Source organism: Eutrigla gurnardus (assembly GCF_963514095.1).
Source record: "Eutrigla gurnardus genome assembly, chromosome: 9".
Classification (NCBI taxonomy): domain Eukaryota; kingdom Metazoa; phylum Chordata; class Actinopteri; order Perciformes; family Triglidae; genus Eutrigla; species Eutrigla gurnardus.
This window is the reverse complement of record NC_139923.1, coordinates 18,859,107-18,873,578: the sequence shown is the minus strand read 5'-3', so window position 1 is coordinate 18,873,578 and position 14,472 is coordinate 18,859,107. Positions and strand designations below refer to the sequence as shown.

The window sequence follows — 14,472 nt, the reverse complement described above, 5'->3', positions numbered from 1 at the left end:
GTTTATGCACTCTACCTGCTAACACCCCGGTCTTTGGCTAGCCTTTAGAACTATAAATGAATGGCAGCAACAAATATTTCAGTTAAATGTAGGGTCTGCTTAAAGTAGGAGCGCATTATCCTCAACCTATCTGAATGGGACATAAGAGCAGATCCCTAGAAAATCTTCTATTAGCATATGAATAAATACTCAAGTCAAGCATGGGGAACTTACAGAGCCGTCTTCTTGTTCTTCAAAATTTGGAAAATCTTCACACCATGCCTCGACTGTGGAAAAGATAAGAAACAATGAATGCTACCCATATAAGCATACGTCACATTCATACAGATATAGTAAATAAGTAGACCTCTCGATGGGATTGGCGTTTGAGTCTTTCGATTCTAAATGTTAATTGCTAAAGATGACACCCAAAAACAACTTTTTACGGCATATAATTTGAATGTGTGGAATGAGTTAATCTCAGAGATTGATAGCTGATGTATTATACAGCAAATGTTTTCGCTGGAAACGTATTTATGGACATTTTGTCGCTCTAAAAAGCATACATGCTTTACATGTTTCACTTTCTTAAAAAGTTTCAATACTGCAACCTTCCCGCACTGTTGCTAACAAGACTTGCTGTCAGCCAACTTACGTGCTGTTTAAATCAACATTGTGTGGTTAAAACTATCCTGCAAAAGGGGCACCAATGTATGTACAAACCAACTAGTATTACTCTGTTGTAAAGGGAAGAACTTTTCCATTGAAGCAACCTAAATTTTTAACTAAGGCATGTGCAGAGGTGAACCAAACATGCCTCCCTGAGTGGGGTTAGCAGTTGTGCTGCATGGTGTATTTATGTGCTCTTGGGAAACTAATTTATCTCAGAGTAGAATCGACTGCAAAATTACTTAAGGCTTGTGTTGTAAGGACTCTGGACAGTTTCAACAGCTACTTCTTACATTTTGGAAAGAAAAACGAAATAAGGAAATATACTTTTGAAAAGGGCGGCCAAATTATTTTGAGGCTCAGAGCAACGTTCCATCAACTTAATTTAGTTTAGCAATGTCCATGGAACATATTTGTGATCCATCTTTAGACAACATTATTATTTCCTGGATGTGAATTAGTGTCAATGTTTTGCTATACATACTAACCACAAGAAGTACACATTAAATGTTTACGGTTATCGTTTTAAATTCCATATTGATGCATTCCTAATCACAAGAAATTGTTGTTTGTTTTATCTTGTTAAAACATTTCTAATGTTTTAAAATTTGCTTTTCTTATTCAAATTTAGCAACACACACAACACTTTTGCAATGACGTTCTATTGGCAGCAAATATCATCACGGCTGCTGATAAGGGCTGACACGATCATATAATGGTTGTCATTTGGCGGAAAATGGGTTGTCAAAAATGGTGTCCAAGCCAAAAGCAATGGCATGAAGAAATATAAACACCCAGATCAAATGCACCCAATGGCACCTAATATTAATTTTTGGTTGAGGCTGTTGTCATAACTAAAATTGCATATTGTAGAGTGCAAATGTGTAGCCTTTGCTAACTTGCTACATGTAATCAAAGTTGGGATGTTCGCACAGGTTGTTGAACAATTGACAAATATGGCACTACCAGAGATTTGGGATGATCAGATCCAATCTGACTACTAGCTCTCTTGGTACAAGCCTCTCAAGTAGTAAATTGGTAAAAGCAGCAATGAAAGACGCTGGTCAAAAAGTTGAATGGCATTGCTCTTCACACCAAGGAAATAAAAGTTTGATTGGATGCATCTTTTGGGGTTGCAAACCCTCAAAATTCACTTCTTGTCTAAAAGACACAGTTAAGGGCCTTTCACACAAAACACGACAACGGCACCACTGCGCTCAAATCTGATTATTACTAATGGTTTGCTCGGCGGCTTTTCACTCCCTCAAGCAAAGCCTTTTTGTTGCGGGAGTATCACTCCATTTTCCCGCATTGTCGTTATTGTAAAAATGTTCTGAGAAGGATAGGGGTGTCAGAATCGTTCCGCCCCTTAGTCGATAAAGGTAGTATCAGAGCCATCACATAGAAATTACCTCTTTGTGAATGGAGAGCCAGGAAGCCACAACAGAAGGTGACGTTAAAAGACGTGTTATGGGCATGACGCGTCACCGGGGGATAAAAATAGCTCAGAACGCGGGACTGAAGAAGATAGAAAGCCAGTATTTGCTCATGCGGTGTCGCCATTGTATGAACTACCACCAATGCTGGTGTATTACACGTCACGTCCTCTGGTTTCACAGAGCCAGTATGCTTGTGCAAAAGAAGACACCGTTGTGGCATCACACCGCAAACTAAATGTTCAATATAAACATTGCAATCGCAGCATATTGAGGGGTCTTCTTTACGCGATTATGGTGGAATCTCTGTGTAAAATGCCTAGCGAGTGATTGACGCCACAATGTGCATTGAACCCAGTGGCGAGCGCAGCCAAAACCACGTCCCAGAGGCACTTAAGCGTTATGAAATGCAAGTGTTTTAAATATGATTGTTATGAGTGCAATGTGATGATCGTCAGTGTTCAGACATTTTTTATTACATGAGGCATGACAAAAAGGACAATCATAAAGATTGTAAGTGTGTCACGGGTTAGCTAGCTGGTCAAATGACCATCATTCTCAAATTACAAATCTGAATGTTATTTTTAAATAACTGAATGTGTGTTACAATAAAATACATAAAGGAGTCAGTCTTTAAGTGCTTTAATTTATGTACGCTAACTATTTAAACACGTTTAACATACAAAATAGAGATTGTACAAAGAGAAGTTGACAATGAAGACAACTTCATCAACTTTAAGGATATGTCTAAACCACCGAGTGTCGAGGTACGATTTATATGACCTGAATTAAAATATTGACATAATCATTTTAAACTTATAATGAAATATCTATCCTAGGGTCAGTCGTTTGATCAATTGCACATTTTTAGAAATATGTACATCCTCTCCACATTATACACTAGGGGGCAGAACTGTCCTACCCCTCCTTCAGAAGTAACTGTCATTACTTTTAGTCAAGAGAAATTGCTACAATGCACAGAATCTACTTTTAACGTAATGTTTAGCAGTATTCCTTAATAATAACATACACAGTGAAAATACCGTTCAATCTGTTTATTCTGTTATGTTTGAGTGGCCAGTAAAAAAACTGTTGATTAGTTTTGACAAATTTGCGGAGTTCAGTGCACAGATAACATGCAAGAAATTTTCCGCACAGATTTAATTTACTTTAAAATGTATACTTACAGAGCCCTGTTGCGGGGCGAATCACCCGTAGCTGCGGATTTCACGACTCAACGCGACGAAGTCAACCCTTTAAAATACAAAAATACAAGGTTCAGAGTTGAAACCTGACAACAGCACACCCTACTGGTAACATGTATGTAGCAGTAAAGACAACGAAGCTAGTTTGTCTGCAAACGCTTAAAAGCATGGACTGGTTAAAAACAACATACCATTTAGCTTGGATCAGATGGAGTCTTTTCTTCTTTTCGGAGCAATTTGCTTAATGTCACGGGAATCCCTGCAAAATACAAAATATGATTATGATCATTTCTGTAGTGACAAATAACAAAATCAGAAATTAGGCTAGCATAAAAATGTAAATGAATAAGCTATTTGCCGTTAGATATTATAAAATTAATTTTTTGAGAGTATTTCCAAGCTCATTAACATATTAAGAAAACGATAAATAACTAGTAACGTATTTAGTTGGGAAAATATTTAGTCTTTTTGCATCTTCGTAGCTCAAAATGGAACTAAAATAGTCTTCAACAGCGTTATCCTATTGAGAATAGCTTTGAGAAGACATTTTGTTACGTGCAGGGTGGGTCTAAGCCTTTGGATTTAACAATATATCTCAAGATGTAACTATTATAAAAGATTGCATGTAATCTGTTTTATTCTGTGTAGCATGTGTCTTCACATTTTCTGATAAATCCACCAACTTGTCCGTGAGACTGTGATATTAAGATTATTTATTTCTTTATTTAATTTTAATACAGTATTTTGACTTTCCTCAAATTCCATTTGTATTGAGGCTTTCTACCATAAAAGTCTTTCTTCACATGTTTTGCAGATGTAATGTAAATGTAAATCGAAATTAATGCACATATTTAAATGACTTCTCCATTCGGTGGCTGAAAGGGTTAAAAGCCAACACCCTATTTTGTATTTCGAAGGATATCTAAGCTTTTATCTCATATAGAACCTTTATTTGGCCAACAAAGCATGTATAGTTTGTGTATAATGTATACAATAGAAGAATTGTTGTCAACCGTCATATTTTGAGCATTTATACAACTTGACACAATTTATTTAATCTATTTTTAATTAATAATTATTAAGCATCTACACTTACTTAAATATGGTGAGTTAACTACCTCTGTACACTATGTTGAGATAATGTGAAAAATGCATTGATTTTTAAATATTTTTTTGATTTACAATTCGATGAAAAAACTCAAAAAACGAATAAACTGAAAATAAACAAAAAATACATGTTTCAGCTTGCTGTGCTGATGGCAATCGGTCTCACAACAACATAACAGACGATAATTGTACTTATACGTCTTGTTTTGTCGAGTAAATGCAGACAAGGGCATTTGCCCTTTCAAGGACAAAGCAAATTTTAAATGCGTAGGTTGAAATAACTCCAAACAGGTCGAAAACAAATGTGCGTGTCCCGATATAAACCGAGTTAACTGGAAACACGGCTAGCAAACATTCAAATTCCACCAACTACAAACACAATAAAAGGCAGTTAACACCGTCTACGTGGTTTTCTGTGTTCTTCGCTGTCAACACACCATGGCCATTTTTACAACACTGCGTCGAACCGTCGCTCCGTCCACCATATTGCCAAACACACAGACCCGTATTTTACGGCTACAAATGTCCGATTACTCTTAAGTTCTTACCCATTTCTCACACCGGGTCTATCCACCGTCGTCTACCCCGAGCAGTTTCGCGTTTTTCGGGGCCAATTTTCGTCGTTTCGTCGGGGTTTTCATCGTTCCGCCCTTCCTCTCCGCAGCTCTCGACGGCTCGCTCCTCTGTCGTGTGTGTCCTCCTCTCTCTGTCTCTGCCTGAGCTCATATCCTTCAGCGGCTCTGCCCACTTTGCTCTCAACGTAAGCCAAACTCCACTTCCTCTCCAACCCCGTCTAGCTAGCTCCAGCAGCCCTTCTGAACCCGAAACCCGCCGAAACTCGCAATGCACCGAACTCAAAGCAATACATTTTAAAACGTCAACGCAATTAAGTGGCGTTAACAAAACTGTTTATTTAAATTCCAAATAGAAACATCAATATTGTCAACAACTACCCTGTTTGACCTAGCCTATTGAAATTAAATTAACTAATTTTAGAGAGAAAAAAAACTGTGATAGGTGGTGTTAGCCTACTGTAAAGGTGAGAATAAAACACATTTTCTCTTTTTCCCTTTCATCAGCCATATCAAATAACTTATAGCTCTATTTGCTATGGAAGGCCTGACTTCAGATACACAAGCATTCTTTACAAGTGGGAGAAAGGTGTTGGTATGTTTGTGCATGTCTGTCAAATTACGTATAACATGTTTCATTCCTTGCTTTTTGTCACCAACAACAACACAGACATCAGGCTCAGTTCCTGGTATTGATGCGGACTTCCTCATTGTCACCATTACACACAGTAATGAAGTTGGGGGTCTTTTTGGACTGAGATATCACAATTCTTCTTATAGTATGACTGGAAAGTTGCTTGAATAAGGCTAATAATAACACGAATATCATGCCTTGCTTGGGACAAAAATCGATTAAATTGAGTACAGTTTATTTTTTTTATTGAACTGGAAAAAGTTTGCACAAGTTATAATAGTGGCAACCAAATTTAACAAACTTTGTCTGTTCAGTCAGTGCAGCCTTTCTTGGACAGTCTCTGGAGGTGGCGATATGCACTCCACCCCCCGTCACTGACCAATGGGATGTTTGCCACAACAGCGCATGCTCCCTGCAGGGGAAGATTTCTTTAAACAGATCCCCAGCCTAGCAACAGGACTGCCTTCCCTGCAAGCCCATAGCGGTTCTAGGCTTCCAAGTGAATAGAACACAGCCTGGTATTGACTGACTGGTTGGATTGGTTTGAATAGGGAAGTGCTTACCGCATCAAATCTGTTAACGTCCCAAAATAATCTAAGTGGTGTCTTTTACCTTCATGTCACATGAGTGTTGCTAAAATTGTCCTTTAAGAGATTGACTATTGGAAATGTACTCCAATTGACACTGTTGTTGCAGCACAAATTGTATGTCCGTCTGGTTTCACTTCACTTTGTTAGTTTAAATGCTGCATTGTGTTTGATACAATGTTATTATTTCTGGACTTTACTGTATTCGCCGTAAACAAATGTGTCATTAATGTATCACACATTGCTATTTGAAATCAAAACTGGTATGGATTTGAACTTGAACTCTCAATGAAAATAAGTCTATTGCATGACCTTTGGCTTCTCACAATCAACCGTATGTTAAGACTCTTGAACTGATTTTTCTTTCTTCACCTCCCTCAAATTTGATAAACAAATTAGGTCTTTTCTGTTGGACTTGACTATTTTGTATAGGAGTAGTAAACTCCAGTTAGTAGTCAGCGGGGAGAGCTTTTATATCGGTCACTTATATTTACAATTTGATACGATACAATATGACACATGAGCACACTCTGGACTCAAACTAATCTGCAGCACGGATTAGCATTTAACACAAAGCATTTCTGTTGGGGGAAGGTGTAAATGCTGCCATTTGTTCTGTAAAAAGACAAGTAGGCAAGTGTTGCCGCCTCAACAGCACCGACCACAGGCAGGATCGCACATACACCAAATGTCATTTGACATCGCAAATAAGCTGCAACAGTTGACACAAGGACAGGCCGGCTATGTTCATGTTTGCTTTCCAATTAGCAAGACAGATGATTCTGTATACCGGTGTGGTCATATTGTTCAACAAACAGGGGAGATGAATGGTGAGGCGTGGCGAGGAGTTAGCCTATATCTACGGTTGGGAGCGACAAGAGTTGTCAAAATTAACGTAACTAAAGATCTTCACTGTATTGTTGCATTAACTTGTGTGTTTTATTGCAGCTAAACTGAAAGAGAAGTGTAGAAAAAACCAACTGTGGCGTGAGCCAGTTTAAATCTGTAACCTGATCAGTGTGGCCACGCTCAGAGCTGCTTCTCTGTGCAAAGTTCAGGCTCTCAGAATGTGACGACCCCCCTTTAGATGTGTATCTCCCACGTGGGCAAGAGTCCTCACTAAGCAATGCATGTCTATGCAAAATCAATACCTACATAATGCACATGCACTTAATGTTTTGGCGTGCATATTTGCGTACCGGTCCTCTCCTGCTCCAGATACCTAAAGGCCTCACACAAACTAGTCAGTGCTGGATTTTGACTTCCACACTGAAGGCAAATGCAGGCTCCTGTTGTTATTTTATGCTGCCATCTGGTGGTCTTTGATGAAATCAAATAGCTCCCACATACAGGAGCGCAGTGGAGGGCCACCACACAGAAATGTGACCAAAACGGACAAACCTCAACTTGTTTTCAGGGTTTTACTGTGAGAAATTCTGTCTGATGTCTTTAATAGATTAACTGCTCCTGTCCTGTGTTCACTATCCATCAGAGGGATGAGTTGTAGTTGTACATCTAAGTGCTGGTCTACTTTTTCAATAGGACAGATTGTAAACCCATGAGTCTGGCCAAAATATAAAATGGTGATAAATCATAAATTGTCTGTGACAAACTGTGTGTGTGACAACGGTGTGTTTGCTTTATGCCTATAGATGTTTTGGGATGATTATCACCATCACTGATCAATTAATATCTTATCACTGTCGTGTCTGGTCAAGATTTCCCTGGAATCCGCGGTCTGGGAAACCTGCTGCCCTCGGGAAATTGCTTTTTCTATGGCCCAGGAGCAAACAGAGAAATGCTGCCTTCAGATTCTGTTGGAATTGGTCACTCCACATGTTTCCTATGTTTTAACAGTCAACATCATATAATCTTTATTGCAAAAAATCTGCTGGCATCTCTGTAGTGCTGTGTGTCGTCAGACAGAGAACAACTCAGAGCTATGCAACAGATTCAAATATAAGACTCTCTAAATAGAGCCATATGGACACCAAGGTCCTCTGTATTGTTTCTGGCAATGTGGGGATAATGACCTGATGGCGATGTTTACATGCTATTATTATACACACACACACACACACACACACACACACACACACACACACACACACACACACACACAGACTGATATGTCTGTTGAGCAGGGCCAACATTTTTTTTTAATAACACCTGAACAATTACACAATTACACAATCTGAAAATACTTTAAATTAATATTTACAGATGTACTTTGGTGGTTAGTCCAAACAGGGGGGTGGATTTGGTGCAGGCCGGGTCCTACCACACCAGACAGGATCTGCAGGTGCAGTGGCTCCAGCACATTCCAGGATCAACATCTGAGATCTGTGTCCAGAAGAACAGCTAAGATACTGAAGAACCCTCAGGCTCCCAGGCCTCTGGTAGAGGACCAGAGTTTCAAGAATTTCAAGACAAAAGGTCTCCTGAAAAACTGTAATTACATGTCTCATTTGCATGCCACCTGCCAATCACACAAATATGCACTGTCCCAAACTTATACGTGTCTTTGTCACTGTGTCCCAACTATTTTGTATACATCAATATATAATTTCTGAAATATGACTACTTGTAGGCTTTCTGCTTTAGGTGCAGTGGTGGAATGTAGGCAAGTACATTTACTCAAATACTGTATTGAAGTTCAATTTCAAGCTTTTGGTACTTTATTTCAGCATTTTTATTTCATGCCACTTTATACTTCAACTCCACTACACATTTGGATGCCAATAGTGTACCTTTTACTCTCCTACATGATTTGGTAATGGGCCATATTTGCAAAATGAGATCATTTATTTGGGCTGTATCTGTACAGGACATGTCCCCATTGACTTTCAGTGTATTGTGTTGCTAACGTTAGATAAGATTTGTAATTAAATTATTTTTTAACTATTCTTAAGTGAGTACTTAAAGAAGTGTTAATAGTTAGTACTAGAAATACTATTGCTGCTTTTGTTTAAGATGCCTGAAAGAGTACTTCCTCCAGGGGGTGTACTACTCCTACCTGACTACTACTACTACTACTAATATACTTTACTGTCAAAGAGTAATCACACATAAGCCACTAAACCAACGAGTCGAGTGAAGCTGCCAACATATTTGTCTTGTTGACAGCAGGTCCGCTTGTGTTCGGATATACGAGGCGACCGTGAAGGCAGCACCAGTTCACATAACGCTCCTCTTCAGCACCGGGAACAGTGGGCCAGCCTGCAGAGCGCTTCCGGAAGCGGATAATCCCCATCTCTAGCCTCTACACAGTCCTAATGCAATCAGGAAGGACTTGCTATAACGCACCTCAAGGGAAACATGTTTTGGAAGCAAATGCAAGTCAGGATCTAGTAGTCCACCTTTAGGAGACGCTTGGACGAGGAGGGGGATGGAGATTTACTGCGCGAATAGCAAGAAGTGACAACCCGCTCCTCTTTAAGATGACAGCTGCGGTCGCATTTCGTCTACTTTAAAGAAACGACCGAGAGAACAAACCCCCGCTCGCGAATTGTCTTTATTATCGGCACCATGTTGACGTGCAATCTGGTTTTAACTTTTATCGTCGCGGCTCTCTGGCGGGTCGGCGCAGAACGACAAACTCTGGCTTCGCCCGCGACGCCGTTGAATTCAACGTCATCATCATCATCGTCCATCATCAGCGAGGACGGACAAGTGACACACAACGTGACAGATGCCGCGGTGGGATCCCGGATTTCATCTCTGATGACGCATCTCCCGACTCTGAAAAACATAGTCATTTTCATCTGCGTGTTGACAGCTGCGCTCATCACGTGCCTGGTCATCAAAGTGGTCAGGTAGGCAGGTGGTTGCCATGGCGTCTCCCGGGCGGGTTTATAATAAGGCCTATAATAAGCAGCTTTGCAATGATGCAGTCGGAGTGTAAATGGGACTGTGGTTTTAAACGAATCGATTAGGAGCATGTGGTAGTGTTTGGGCCTATTAATAATAATAATAATAATAATAATAATAATTATTATGCCACCACTACTGTTAATGCTACTACTACCAACACCAAATGCAGTTGGAACCCAAGGGCCTGGGCTGCACGAGATTTCTGCCTAAAAGCCTATTAAGGCAGTTTTTTCTCGCCACTGTCGCTGTAACACTTTGAATTTGTATTGACTCTGGAAATCTTGAGCGTATTCTAGTCCTGCTCAATGTGTTAAGTGTCCTGAGATGACTTCTGTTGTGATATGACACTATAAATACAATTTAATTGAATTAATAATGCTCCTACAGGGAATTCTAGTGTGGGGATGCTTATTCTGTGCTTTATATTACTGATGATTATGGGGATAATCATAACAGAATCATGCATATAGTCTGTGATCTATGTGAAGGGTATATTTTACAGTTAGCATCATCTTTGCATTCATCAGATATGATGTATTTTAGCTTTACTGTTATTTTATTTCATATTCGGTGCTGAAATTAAAGAATAGTCTGTTGCTATTTTTTCTAAATGAATCAATAGGTCTTTAAGTCTATTTTCTGATGTTTTTGTGGCCATCATGAATTCCCAGAGCCCAATGCTGCGTCTTCAAATTGTTTTTTAAAACAATGTCAATCGTATAATAGTTTCAGCACTAGTTCATGTGAGAAAAGCATTTGTTTGAGCAATGTCATGATTTTAAGATGTTATAAATCCAATCTTCTCCATTTGAAAAAAACAAACAACTAAACTAGGTGGACAGCTGATGTTGTACTTTAGTCAATCGGCCTAAAAGGTGAGATTTAATTTCTTGCACTCGTTTCATGTTTGGCAACGTTTTCTCCCACACAGATCTGGGAGACGAATCAGAAAAACCCGCAAGTACGACATCATAACGACACCTGCTGAGCGCGTGGAGATGGCCCCTCTTAACGAGGAGAACGATGATGACGACGACTCCACCCTCTTTGACGTCAAATACAGGTTGTTGTTTTTTTGTTTCTTACAAATATGTCACCATCATTCTCAGACCAAAGAAGACTTTTCTTGTTCTCCTTGTTTCTGCTGCTCAAATGACTTCCCATTGAGAATCTACACATGAGAGAAGTGACACTATGGATGTAACAGTGGGGATATTAGTTTACCACTGCAAGGTGTTAATGTTATAATAAAGTAATTCACACTTTGACCCTTTATTTCTACAGAAACATATCCATACAGAATGTTTCCCTGACAAATCCTTCTTCAAACTAAAAAGGAACACCCCTATACTTTGACTGGTTCTGCTGGTTTTTCTTCTTCTTATCTCCCTCGTTACCATTGTGGTCATACAGTGTTTTATCTCTGACTTCCCATTCATGGAAAGTGACTCAGCTTTGACTATTTAACATTTCTGGGTGGCGCCTTATAGTTAGATTGTCCCACTAAAGCACACGCAGGAGCCACTGCTGTTAATAGACCTCTCCTGGACTTCATATTAAGCACACAATGATATTAAGTAATGCGATGCAGGATAAAACCCCACCGGCGCTAGTGTAATATAGAATGTGTCTTTGCCGCTCCTCTTGAGGAAACGCACTCTTTTAAGGAAACATTTTTCCAGTTCATTAGTTCGTCTGATGTTGACATTAGTTTCACCCTTCCGTCCGTTCCATTGTTCTTTCACACACAACCACTTCCTGAAAGGGAGCTGTGACGTCCTCTACCTGACATTCTTGACATCCAAGTCAGACTGGACTCTGCAGGGGGAACATATTTCCTCCTGGCCATGTGGAACGCTAAACACCAGATACAATCCTGTCAAATAACTGAGTTCTCATGTTTGTTTTTGCAGGTGAATCCCAGCATGGACATCGATATCCCACAACTCCTGTTTTGCACGGGGGGCAAACTGAAGTGATTTCCTGTATTTTTGTTTTTGTGCAAGACTTCAGATCAGATCAGCAACCTCACATGCTGCTTGTGCATGGCTTTTTATCTGTGTTAAAAATGGACGGGAGCCCGATGGATATCATTGTTTGCTGCTTTTCTGGCGCCTCTGTCATGTGGCGTGAATGACTTACTGATATTAGTAGGATGCTTCATGTCGTGACTTCTTCTTCAAAGTAATTCAGTAATAATTTAGTCATATTCATAACACTACACACACACACACACACACACACACACACACACACACATATATATATAAATATATCTGTTGTTGTTTTTATACATTTTCTGACAGTTATTGCCATTTAAGTTTTACCCTTGAGCTACAGGTTGTTGGGAGGAGTTTCTAAACCAACGCCTGCTTTGGAGCTATGATTAACCCGTATCAACACTAAAGACCATAAGTTATTGCATAAACTGTTGAGACGCAACAAATATTGTGAACACTTTATTCAAATATTGCACACTTTAAAGAATCTATTGATATACAATAATTGATATTTTTAGCTAAAATTTCATACCAAATATATTTCTATCTACTAACCACTTTACTGTGCATATATACTGTCGGAGCGGTGTGTGCGGAGTAGGCGTATATTTTTTTACTGTGTGTTGTTGTAGACGTTGCCGTTTTGCTGCTATCTCAGCTGAATTCCTTTTCTTCCCCGAGGGTCAAATTTGACGAAATGCTCAAACGATATAGTCGGGGTGTGTTTGTGAGGTGTTTGTGGTACACGTCCATTTGCTGTGAATGTGAACACTGTAATCTGTCGTGATCAGGTGTGTTCAATCATGTGAAAGTGTCATTTAATCAAGTAACCACTGAGCGAAGTCAACGAGCCGCATTAAACGTGTTTGACGTGTGTCTTATTTTGTAAATCAAAACAATGTGATGTCCCCGTATAGCCTAATGTCTGGTATGAGATAGAAGGTGAACAGCTGGATAAGTATTATGGAAAGTCTCCCACAAATATTTCCATTAATGGCTCACTGACTCGTGTAATGTGTAACTTGAAAAGGATCGTTTTTCCCAGCCTGAAGAATGAATTCTGCTACAAAAGTATCCCTACCTTTTCAAACAACTTGGCTTGTTACATATTTAAAAAAGTAAAAGCATACATGGTTTGCTAAATGTGTTATATCTTTAATTTAAAAATGCAATAACCACCCAAACCTGATATAAAGCACATAGAGTTCACAAACCTGCCTCGTCCTAAATGTAATTAAACCAACAGCATTGGCGAGTCCACCTGCAGCAAACAGGAGTGTGGCTGCTGAAGGTGACCTTGTGTTTTGATCCAGATTGTTGTTAGATGGTGCACCGTGGCCTGCAGCTGCAGTCGTTTCCCAACGACCTCAATCTAGTTAACGGAAAAGATTGCAATGTCCAAGTCGTCCAACATTTTCTTTCCCGGAGAAAGAACATTCACAGACTGGAAGCATTTATTCTCACTGTAGATGTACAAGCGAAAGAGTGTGTCTGATGAGTTTTTTTTAATCATATGTGAATCAAACTGTCAGGCATATTTTTGATATAATGATCTTTAGCAGAGTTTCCATCATGCTATAAACCCACTGTTCATTTCAGTACCGTGTCATGTTTATGGTAGTTTTTCACTGTATGTGCAAGAAAACTGCAAATTCATGTTTGTGCCTCTGCTGAGTTCGTGTCGGAGGACAGAGGTTATCCTCTTCCATCTCGGACGTCTTTTATTTGATCTTTAGTGTGAACTGTGGAAAAAGATGCTAATTCCCGGGCTTTTATTAGGACGGAATCATCTGCTGCAGACACTTCCTGTTGTAAAATGAATCAAAGTCATTGTGGTAGCTAGCTATTTGAAGTCTGTAGCTAATTTCCCTAATCCCGCATTTAAACAAAAATAAAAAAAAAACAAAGTCCCTGTTTGGTTTTTGACACAGAGATGTTATGCATACCCACAGCGGTTTCCTCATTTTCCATTTCTTTGAAAAGCTACTGAAATAAAACTGCTTCCTTTGAAGTGTTAAATCGTTTTCAGGGCGAGCCTTGAAGTTTTATTTTTTATCTGATCTTTTGTGTGTCCTGCCACAGAAAAGTACATTCACTTTATCATAACTGCACAATTTAAATGTCCTTGAGTCACATTGAATATTTTCAGAAAAAAATAATTATTTTTGCATTTATCAAGACTAGACCAAACATGCAAAAAGCTGACATTTGTTGGCTTGAATTTGGACAGATGTTAACATGAGCCCAATACAGCACAGTGTTTCAGCAGGAACTACATGCCAGTAGAAAGTTCTCTAAACTGGCAAATTCCGGATTCTTTGTTAATTGACGTATTTGTGTTGGTCCCAGAATGTCTCTATTTTTGCCGGGTTCACTCAAGCTTTTCACAAATGAGCCTTTCATGGCTTCA

General features: G+C 39.3%; 1 protein-coding gene across 1 annotated transcript; it reads left to right on the top strand.

Annotated features, from left to right (window-relative positions):
- The first annotated feature begins 9,353 nt into the window (after positions 1-9,353).
- Positions 9,354-14,108, top strand: fam174b (family with sequence similarity 174 member B). The gene is made up of 3 exons (XM_084018500.1): positions 9,354-10,004; positions 10,994-11,125; positions 11,976-14,108. The coding sequence occupies exons 1-3, from the start codon at positions 9,718-9,720 to the stop codon at positions 11,977-11,979; spliced, it is 423 nt and encodes a 140-aa protein (XP_083874626.1). The 5' UTR covers positions 9,354-9,717; the 3' UTR covers positions 11,980-14,108.
- The last annotated feature ends 364 nt before the right edge of the window (positions 14,109-14,472 follow it).